Source organism: Apium graveolens, chromosome 7, assembly GCF_009905375.1.
Source record: "Apium graveolens cultivar Ventura chromosome 7, ASM990537v1, whole genome shotgun sequence".
Classification (NCBI taxonomy): domain Eukaryota; kingdom Viridiplantae; phylum Streptophyta; class Magnoliopsida; order Apiales; family Apiaceae; genus Apium; species Apium graveolens.
In genome coordinates this window covers 242,354,112-242,365,552 of record NC_133653.1, presented here as the reverse complement: position 1 = coordinate 242,365,552, position 11,441 = coordinate 242,354,112, and the positions used below count along the sequence as shown (strand labels likewise).

At 42.1% G+C, this 11,441-nt stretch overlaps 2 protein-coding genes across 2 annotated transcripts; both read left to right on the top strand.

Moving 5' to 3' along the window:
• The first annotated feature begins 778 nt into the window (after positions 1-778).
• Positions 779-1,315, top strand: LOC141674592 (uncharacterized). The gene has a single exon (XM_074481302.1). It carries the CDS (start codon positions 779-781, stop codon positions 1,313-1,315), a length of 537 nt encoding a protein of 178 aa, XP_074337403.1.
• Positions 1,316-1,339: 24 nt separating this feature from the next.
• LOC141674591 (uncharacterized) lies at positions 1,340-2,245 on the top strand. Its single transcript, XM_074481301.1, has one exon. It carries the CDS (start codon positions 1,340-1,342, stop codon positions 2,243-2,245), a length of 906 nt encoding a protein of 301 aa, XP_074337402.1.
• The last annotated feature ends 9,196 nt before the right edge of the window (positions 2,246-11,441 follow it).

Sequence of the window (11,441 nt, the reverse complement as noted above, 5' to 3'; positions counted from 1 at the left end):
AGAAGGCACGCATCGACAGGACACTGAAAACTCCGGCCCTTGATCATTTCGACGGATCCTTGGACCCGTTAGCATTCCTCAATACCTTCGATGGACGTATGGCCTTCTTCGGCCACTCAGAGGTCGCTCGATGTCAATTCTTCTCTACTTGCCTCCAGGGTACCGCCCTTCGATGGTACAGCAACTTGCCCCCCGGTCTATCGACTCATGGGCGGCCCTAAAACGCAAGTTTCAAGCTCGTTTTTCCAGTAACTACACAGGAATAAAGGTCATAGTTTCCCTAATGACAATGAACCAACGCTCAGGAAAAAGTCTCCGAAGTTTTCTAACACGATTCAGAGAAGAAATAGCAGAGATTCCAGATCTAATCGAGCAAATGGCAGTCAATTTTCTGACAGCAGGCATTGATAAATCTCGCCATGATTTGCTTTTAGAGGAGATCTTTGAGAAAAGACCCAAAACCTTACAAGCAGCATTCCAAATTATAGAACATCGCATGATGCTCCAAGAGGCAGTAAGCTGGATACAGTCCCCCAAACGCTCCTCCAGGTATGAACGACGACGCAGCTACAGTCCGCGATCTCCCGCGCGTGATAGACGTCAAGAACGTCGTCGTTCACTGCCTAGTCATACCGTCGAGCATCAACCAAGGGACAGAAGAGAGAGAGACTGACAACCCCGCAGTCGTCCAGAAAAAGAATTTACCAAGCTTAACACTGAAAAAACGACCATCTTAGCGGTCCTAAAGACAGAGCCGGACTATCATCCTCCAAGACCCATGAAACCGGGTCGTCCTCCAAGCTCTAGATACTGCGATTACCATGAGGATACAGGCCACACAACTGAACAATGCTTTCAACTAAGCAACCTCATCGAGGGGAAAATTCGCCGAGGACAGCTAGTGCATTATGTACAGCGGGAAGATTCTCCTCGACACCATAGACGAGTTGAAGAAGATTGGGTAATTGACGTTATCTTTGGTGGTGTGGCAGCCGGGGGACTCTCTCATAATTCCCAAAAAAGCTATGCCCGTAAGGTTTTTAATGTCAACCCACCGACATCCAAACGCACCCGGACAAATCCGTCCCCTATCATTTCCTTCTCAGATGATGACTACCGCCCTGGTCTCATCGAAGGCCATCAGGACGCCCTTGTCATCACGACCCGGGTGGGAAACAACACGGTAAAAAAGATGCCGGTCGACAACGGCAGCTCCGTCGACGTCCTATACCATCATGCCTTCTCCCGAATGGACCTCGGGGATCGACGCCTGGAGAATGCCCGAATGCCTCTATATGGTTTTACTGGTAATTAGGTACATGTAGTGGGGAGAGTCGACATGCCGGTGCTTTTTGGTTCTCCCCCATGTCAGATTTGGAAGATGGTCAAGTTTCATGTGATCAGTGCATCCTCGAGTTTCAACGCCATACTGGGACGAACAACGATCACCGCCCTTCGGGCCATTACTTCCATCTCCCATTTGAAAATGAAGTTCCCCACAGACTTTGGTGTAGGAGAAATAACTGGTGATCAAGCGACGGCTAGACAGTGTTACCTAACCACTGTTTCTCCAAGGAAAAGGACAGATGAAGAGTTAGAGGTCAATCAAGTACTTGACATTGACCCAAGAGAATTGATCGACACATCCACAAGCAATTCATGCTCCCCTCTCGAGGAAACAGAAGATATAGAAGTATTTGAAGGAAACCCCGATGAAACAACAAGAATTGGCAAGAATCTCTCATCAGATCTCAAAAAAGAAATCACGAATCTCATCCAGGAATTCTCCGATATTTTTGCTTGGGTCCCGAAGGACATGCCCGGTATCCCAGAGGCCATTGCTCGACATTCGCTGCACATTAGTAAGGACACCAGGCCTGTACGACAGAAACAACGCATATTCTCGGCCGAGAAAAGAGCAACCATCGACCAAGAGGTCGACAGACTCCTCGACGCCAGCTTCATCGAGCCTGTGCAATTCCCCACATGGATATCGAACGTGGTTCTGGTTAAGAAAAGGAATGGGAAGTGGATAATGTGCATTGATTATTCAGATGTTAATAGGGCATGCCCCAAAGATTTTTACCCTTTGCCCAATATCGACCAACTCATCGACGCCACAACGGGAAATGAACTCCTGTCCTTTATGGACGCCTTTTCGGGTATAATCAAATTAAAATGGATTCCCATGATTGGAAACAAACCGCTTTCATCACACACAGGGGAGTCTTTGGTTACAAAGTAATGTCCTTCGGATTAATCAATGCGGGCGCTACTTTTTAGCAGACGATGGATAAAATATTCTCCTCGCAGATAGGAAGAAACATGCTGATATACGTCGATGACATGATTACAAAGTCAAAGGTTGCCTCTGATCATGTGACAGACCTTCGAGAAACGTTCACCAACGCAAGGGCAAACAACATGCGACTAAACCCTGCAAAATGTTCATTCGGCCTTACTGCAGGAAAATTCTTGGGGTTCCTGGTCACCCAGAAAGGCATCGAGGCCGATCCAGCTCAGACAAAAGCCATTCTAGAAATGAGCAAATCAAGATCCATTAAAGACTTACAAAAGCTCACAGGGTGTATAGCCGCTCTTCGAAGGTTCATCCCTCAATCCTCAAAGAGGTGCCTCCCATTTTTCTCTGCAATGAAGAAAGCTTCCAAATTATCACAGTTTGAATGGAACGAAGATTGTGAAAAAAAATTCACCGAATTAAAGATATTTTTGACTAATCCTCCAGTTTTAACTCGGCCCTTAACAGGCGAACCTCTACGAGTATATCTCTCAGCTTCCGATGAAACTGTCGCGGCAGTGTTGGTCCGAGTCGATGAGGGAAAAGATGTCCCTGTATATTACATCAGCCATTCACTCCGAGACGCGGAAACAAGATACCCACAAGTCGAGAAACTCGTATACGCTCTTGTTGTCGCGAGCCGTAAGCTCTGTCATTATTTTCAAGCGAGAGAAGTCCATGTTCTCACCAATCTACCTCTGAAAAGAATCCTGCACAAGCCCGACACAACAGGCAGGCTCGCAGCTTGGACCATAGAGTTGACCCAGTTCTACATCGAGTACAAACCTCGAACGGCGATCAAGGCCCAAGTTCTCTCGGATTTCGTCGCTGAATGCCAGTTCAAATCCAAGACACATAAACCTGAAGATGACCAGTCTCGCCCGTGGCTTTTGTTTGTTGATGGCTCCTCGACATCCAACTCTGGAGGAGAAGGGGTCATACTAATCAGTCCAGGAGGATTCAAAATCCAACAGGCTCTCAAGTTCGGGTTCTCCGCCACAAACAACGTGGCCGAGTACGAGGCACTCATCACCGGACTAAAGCTCGCATCCGATCTCGAGGCAGAGGTCATTGACATATTTGGGGATTCTCAGTTGGTTTCCAAACAGATAAGTGGCGAATTTAAGACGCATAATGAAAGGATGGCCCGATATTTAACAAGAACACAAGAGCTTCTTAGTAAATTTCCTTCATGGAAAATGTCAAACGTCGACAGGGAGGAGAACCAGTGGGCTGACTCTCTAACCAAACTGGCCTCTTCCAATCTCCCTACTAATCTCAGCCCAACATACGTCGACATTTTGGAGACCCCCTCCGTCGACGAAGTGTCAGTTAATCAAATCCACGCTAGGCTCGATTGGCGCCAACCCTTCCTTGAATACATTATCGACAACAAGTTGCCTGAGCATAAGTGCGAAGCCCGCACTCTTATGTTCAAAGCCAGGAACTACTGTGTTGTGGGTTCGGTGTTATATCGGCGTGCCCTCTCTGAGCCTCTACTCCGTTGCTTGTCTCCAGAAGAGGCCCTCCAAGCGATTGTAGAAATACATACGGGAATCTGTGGTGAGCATCTAGGAGGGAAAACCTTAGCCCTTAAAATTATCCGACAAGGTCTATTCTGGCCCACAATTCGAAAGGATTGTGAAGATTACGTCAAAAAATGTCAAGCATGTCAGCTTCATGGAAATGTAAACCGTCGACCCACGACTGAGCTAAACTCTATTCTCAGCCCGTGCCCCTTTTTCCAATGCGGAATAGATATTGTGGGTCCCTTTCCAAAATCCAAAAATCAGTGCCAATACATCGTAGTCGCCGTGGATTACACAACCAAATGGGTCGAAGCAAAACCCCTTGCTAAAATTCAAGAAAAAGAGATGATAGAATTCTTTATGGAATACATCGTCTTTCGCTTTGGGATCCCTAGAATCTTAGTTTCTGATAACGGCACTCAGTTTGTAGGGAAACGGTTTGAGGAAACCCTGCTTGAATTAAAAGTCCAGCATATCAAAGCATCTGTAGCATACCCCCAAGCTAATGGACTAGCAGAAGTGAAAAATAGAACCATCCTACAAGGCTTGAAGAAAAGAATTGAAGAAATACCCCGATGCTGGGTCGATGAACTCCTAAACGTGTTGTGGTCGTATATGACGACTCCCCGAAGCGCGACGGGTGAAACTCCTTTTCGTCTGGCATACGGAGTTGATGCTGTCATACCTGTTGAGATAAGTCTCACCTCACCACGGGTCAATGTGTTCGATCCTGCTCTATCTCTCGAAGGCCTTTGCCTTCACAATGATTTGTTAGAAGAAACAAGGGAAGAAGCCCGAATGCGGATGATCTCCCAACAAGAGAAAACTGCAAGGTACTTTAACAAAAAGGTCAAATCCAAAGACTTCGAGGTCAACGACCTCGTCTTAAGGGATTCTGCGGCATCGCAACCAACTGTTTCAGGAAAATTCAAACCAGCATGGGAAGGACCTTATCGGATCTCGAGACTGGTAAGTGTGGGGACCTATGAGCTTGCACACCTCGACGGGAAACCCATCAAACATGCATGGAATGGGATTCATCTCAAAAAGTTCTCCCAGTAATTTGATTTCAGTTGTAACCTGTTCTTGAGGCAGCTAATGCCATATCAAAGACAAACCCTCGATGCAATGAGGGTCGTTATGAGACCCCCATCGAGGGGTGATAAAGTTATGATGAACGAATTTCTTTAATTTAGTCCAAGTAAGGAACATAAACTTCCTCTTTCTTCATTCCTTACATAATCAGCAAAAATAAAAGGATAACCTTCGAAAACTTTCATCGACATAAACATTTCAAAAAAGAGATTAAAAATAAGCTTTGGCTCACAGATTAATCTGAAAATACCCAAGCAAACAATCGGAGATTCGAAACCATTCATCTCTAGGCAAATATTTATACAGCCTCACCACATCGACGGGCTGGGCTATAAAATCTCTCTCATAGTATAAACACTCAACCACAAACAGATATGAACGGCGACCTGGATGATCCCAAACTTGATAAACGGCTTAATATTTCAGACTCAAGACAAGTAGATGATAAAACCAGCCAACATGCAACTACTTAAAATACGGAAATAAACTTAATCATGAATCACATATCTAAAACTTGCTACAAATCCATCATCCAGTCTTATCAATAAAATTCTTAAGTACATAAAAATGCTTAAATCCAGTTACAAAGATCCACAGGGCATACCCCGCCTTCACGCATTATCACCCTTCGATGCAAGATCCCGAAGATAATCCTCGAAGGCATGACCCTCGATAACAAAACCAACCTCTTCCATCATTCGAAGATATCGTCCGTAACCATCGCACAAAGCATCAGCGATATCTTCAACAACTTTCTCTACTTCTTGTTTCAAGTTTTCATTCTCCTTCACTATCAACTTGTAAGAGCTATCCATCCCCTCGACCTGTCGATCCAAGCCTTGGCGCTTGCTCTTCTCCTCATCAAGCTCTTTTTCAATCTCGAGAAGTCGACCCTCGAGTTCCCGCACCCTGTCACTCGACGCCTTCTCAGCAACTTCCATCTCAGCAATTATCCTTGAAAATGCAGAATTTGCCTTAGCCAAATCACCCACTCTATACTCGAGTTCTGCAAAACCCGCCGCGATTTTCTTCTTTTCCCCCTTCAGAGCAGCAACCTCAGCTTCGAGCTTAGAACAAGCCTCACTATCGACATCAGCCTTGTAATCCTCCATAATGTGCATAAAATCGGAAAGAAACTTCACACAAAAAAAGGGTGAATGAATGACGATGAATGAACATGAAGGCAAAAATATATGCACATAGAAAAGAGAGAGAAGGGAATGCGCATACTCGCCCAACCCGGCTTTTACATCGGTCAACAAGATCCTCACGCCTCCGACCATCATAAGCAACTAAATCCTGATGTAGATTAAAAAAATTAAGTGCCCTCAAGGGCACGGTGGATCCACCCGTCCATCGCTTCGTAGGCTGAATCTCGACCCTCACCACCTCTTTCTTAGAACGAGGGTCGACAGTATTCCCTATATATATCCTATTCCCAGCAACGTTCACAGTCTTGTTCACTCCCTCAACAACAGCCTCCCGTCCACCAACAAGTACCTCATCATCTTCCCTCCGAAACCGCTTTCGAGGGTTACCTTCCACGCGAACGAGGTCTGACATAACCCTCTCATTGTCTTCAGTCACCTTATTCCCCTGATCATCGAGCAACTCAATTGAAACCGAATAAGGGACCCCCGACGGTCCAGGCCTGGCCGCATCAGAAGGCTTCCTTGAGGCATGTTGCAACAGCAGCATCATCGCCTTGTCCATCTCTCCTCGAATCCCGCCGTCTAAAACCTTTTTCAGGGAAGCGCCTCCCACTAAAACACAAAGATAAAAAAAAACAACAAGTCAGTTACTCTATATATAGACACATACGAAAATAAATAGACAAGAGTCAACGATGACAACTACAAGAACTAAGTACATGAACAAAATAAGGGCAATAACAAATAAAACATCCCCTTACAATCGTGCATCTTTAAAAAACCAGAATCCTTCAAATCTAAATGCGTATACCACGTCCTCGACCCATGAAACTCATCGAGATAAGCAGTATCATGCTTCTCCAAGTTATTTAAATAATCAATCGTGCCCTGACTAACTTTCCCGCAAGGCTTTACAAATTCCAAATCAGGACCCCCAACGAACAACCATTGGGAGTGGTAACCGGAGTTCGATGATCTAACGCTAACAATCTTCATCCTCCTATGTCGTGAGTCGAAATATACCTGACCACCATAGTACCGCACACCATAAATAGAGAAAAACAATTTCAGAGTCGGCGATCGACCCATATCACAGCACAACGCCATAAAACCACTTAACTGAGCAATGGAATTCGGTGTCAACTGCCCTAGGCCACAACCGATAGCCTCATACATCGTCAGGAAGAAAGGATGCATCGGCAAACGAAGACCAAACTGAAACATAATCATCGCAACCCCATGCATCCCGAACTCGGGCATCATCCAAACCCTCTCATCTGCTGTCGGCACTCGATACCGGTAACCGTTAGACAAGTCGATGTAACTCTCCAACTTACTCACAGGGGGGTCGACGGTGATGTAGTAACTAAGATAATTTAGACTAGGTTTGCTCTCAAATTCAATCCTACCTAACCGAAGACTTTCCTCGACTACTCTATTTCTGAATTCCAGGGTACGAGGGCTTAGGGGAGGAGAAGGCAAAGGTCCGGTAAGCATCCCCTTCAAAAACTCATCGCTCCCTAAGAAATCAAAAGGTCCACACTGACCTAAATCTGGGATCTCTAGATTATCCAAGTTCAAAACAGACTCTTCATCACCCTCCTCTAAAGGTCGCTTCCCGGGGTCTCGATTGGAGGCACTATGCGAAGATGACGATGAAGGAAAGTCGGCCATTCTAAATTTGTAAACTATAGACAGACACGACCGACCCGCAGATAAAAAAGGAAAAAGAGGGGAGAAAGAGGATAACTTACAGTGTGAACCAAGGACGTACAACAAACGCTTTTTAGGTATCCTGGGAGGAAGCCGAAGAGTTTAGCCCGCCAATCTGCAAAGAAACCTGAGAAAACAAATTCAAAAACACACATGAACGGATATATATATCTTCAAAAAAAGAAAAAAAAAGAAAGAGAAGAGAGATAAAGAGAACAGCAACAAGACAAGAAAGCATTGCGTTTAATTCTTTTCTTTTTTCAAGCACACACAGTTGACTCCTATCTCGAATTTACAATAATTTCTTATTCTTCTTTTGTTTTGTTTATTCGTTTTTTCTCTATTATTTCCCTTCATTTTATTATCCTATCCGGCCACTAACTTTATTCAGGTATCAAAATAAAAATCTCGAAATTCAAAACGCAAGGGTGAAAAAGCAGGAAAATGCAAATCTAAAGATATTGCGCAAAACAAGGAGGGGGACAAATGTTGGACCAGGACAAGACGATCCAAAGGAATTATAGTTAGAATAATTGTAATACATTATGTAAAGCCCAAGAAGGCCCACTTTGTAAGGACAAAGCCCATTTGGGACTTAGTATAAATAAAAGACAACAATCCCATTTGAAGGGGTTGGCAAATTATAGCAAAGAGACAATCTCCTAAAATTAGAGTCTAATAATATAATATTATTGGAACATCACAGTATTCAAAAGCTTCAGTGGAATTCAAAAGCCTGAACCCCCGACTAGTTCAGACTCTCCTCCACCTGGTGCTAGCTACTGTACTATCCTTTTCGTCTACGTAAGTGACGCCTCCTGTATCCGTACTGCAGAATAATACTGTTATTCCCTCCGTGCCGTTATACGTTTCATGTTTTGAATTCTGACACTATATATGGTAAGTCCTTGACTATTAATTTACGTCTAATCTACAAGATCAAATATAGTCATCAGTGATCTTGTTGCATCCGTATTTATGAGTATTTTAAGATAATGAAGTTTTTATATTTAATACTTATACGAAATTAAAGATATTAACAATCAAAAATCTGCATTGACAAAAGTGTTCAACACAGATCGGGAGAACCGATTTTAAGGACGGAGGGAGTACTCTTATTTTTTTAATCAGGTGGGTCGGATGAACGATCTAATGGTTGACAAACGGTATTTTATAAAACCAGTCCCTGACTTCCAGCGACAGGCCAATATCCTACAACATAGTATGTGTCTGGCTGCAACTACACTACAGTTAAAGCTTAAATGTGTTGGATTTTTAAACACAGCGGGGCATGGCAAAACACTTTTACACATACAAAATCCAAATAAAAGCATATAAATCGTGAATAAAAATTCGAGGGATCGAATCTAACCTTTAAAAATAATTCGGAGACAACGATCAGAGATCCATAGCAGTTGCTCCTCAAGTGTGAAGCACTCCACCGGTATCCACCAAGAAAACGACTTTTAGGAGGAGGAGGAGGTGGAGAGAATTTGGTTTTCTAAAACTTTTGGGTTTCTGGGGTTCGATGTGGGTTAGAATAAAATAGGGTCTATAATAGTGTATTTATAGGCAAAATTTTCAGCTGAAATTTTCCCATAAATATTATTATTATTATTATCCCTTTTATTATTCTCATTAATAATTAAAACACCTTTTAATTATTAATCCTTTTTCTAAACACTTTAGAAATAATTCTCTCTCTTGATTTAATTTCCAAAAATTAAATCCTTAATTAATAATATTAAGAACTTTTTATAATCAATTAAATCTCATTTAATCAATTATTAAATTTTCCAATTAATTATTTATTTCACAAATAAATAATTATTAGCCATTATTAATTAATTCATCCACCATTAAATCATTCTCTTTTTATGGTGTGACCCTGTAGGTTCAATATTAAGCCGGTAGTAGAAATAAATAATAATAAAACTATTTTATCATTATTTATATAAATTCTCTAATTTATTAAATATGATTAATTAATTAATCACATTTATTCTACATCGTGAGGGATGCTTCTCAACATATCGCGACTATCCGGATAATATGAATTCACTGCTTAGAATACCAAGAACCTGTCAGTGAATAGTTACCATACAATAAACTCCTTGTACCCTACAATGTCCCGATTAAATACAAGGCATGGATCTCGTGTCAAGCCTATCTAATTCAATCACTTGCTTACCATTTACTATGCGTAGTTCTATGCAAATTAGAAACTCCTTTCTAATTTCATTCACTCTGGCCAGAGATTCCTGAACTAGCATAAGTGGATCAGCCTTGAACATTCGCTTTCTTCACTGGAAGGGATAGATCCTTTATTGATCATACACTATCTTCGTGTACAAATTCCTATACCCAGAAGAGCCCTAATAATTGTCCCTGGAGACTAAGAACTAAACCAAAACATAGTTCAGTGTACACAAGATGACTATGATGACCTCAAGTCTAAGGATACTTGTACAACTATCACTAGGTGAACAACTGCTGACACGTGAGTGAACTCCATAAGTTGTTCAGCTGTGCGAGTCATGTTCAGTGAACTTATTCCATAATAAGCACCTACATACTAGCTATAGTGTCACCACACAAATGTCTATGAGAACAGACATCCTTCATAATGAAGCAAGCATAGTATGTACCGATCTTTGCGGATTATTAATTACCAGTTAGTAATCCTATGGCCAGGAACTATTTAAGTTTAGAGTTATCATCTTTTTAGGTCTCACTATTATGATCTCATCATAATCCATAAAAAGCTTTACTCTAAACTATGGTATATCTTATTTAAACACTTAAATAGATAAAGCCCGTAATAAAAACAAAATAAGTCTTTATTAATATCAATGAAATCAAAACAGATTACATAAAAGTTATTCCTAAATCCTAATACATGATTGGACTTAGGACATATTCCTTTCAATCTCCCACTTGTAATAAAGCCAATCACTCTGGTATCTAATACCCATCTCATCTTTATGACGATCAAAGTGACTTTCAAAAAGTAGCTTTGTGAGTGGGTCTGCTATGTTGTTATGTGTGTCATCTCTAATTCAATACAATACAAGAAATGTTATCGCGCTCCCACTAACCCTTTTGTAGACACATGGTTCATCTACGTTTTTGATAAAATCAAACTCTTTGATTGTCTCATCAAAACGAATGTTCCATATTTCGAGAAGCTTGCTTTAAACCACATATGGTTCGCAGCAGCTTACACACTAGGTTTTCATTTCCCTTGGAAAGAAAACCATCTGGCTATTTGCCAGATCTCATAGTCGTAGTAAGCAGCATTCGCAAGCAAAATCCGAACTGATTATAACAGGGCTACAGGTAAAAGGTTTCATCAAAGTCAATTCATTTCCTTTGTTTGAATCCTTTTCCAAAAGCCTGGCCTTATAGGTCTCCACCTGGCCATCTGCTATAATCTATCTTTTGTATACCGTATACATAGATTCCATTCTGGATTTCATGGCACTATGCCATTTCTCTGAGTCAACACTACTCATAGCCTCATTATAGGTCACAGGGTCGTCATCATTAATGATCAACAACTCATTGTCATTCTCAATGACAAGGCCATATTACCTCTCAGGTTGGCGAGACACTCTCCCTGATCTATGAATGGGCTGTTCCACAAAAGGTTGT

Coding starts and splice junctions, on each gene's coding strand:
- LOC141674592 (XM_074481302.1), top strand. CDS start 779: ATGAAACCGGGTCGTCCTCCAAGCTCTAGATACTGCGATTACCATGAG.
- LOC141674591 (XM_074481301.1), top strand. CDS start 1,340: ATGCCGGTGCTTTTTGGTTCTCCCCCATGTCAGATTTGGAAGATGGTC.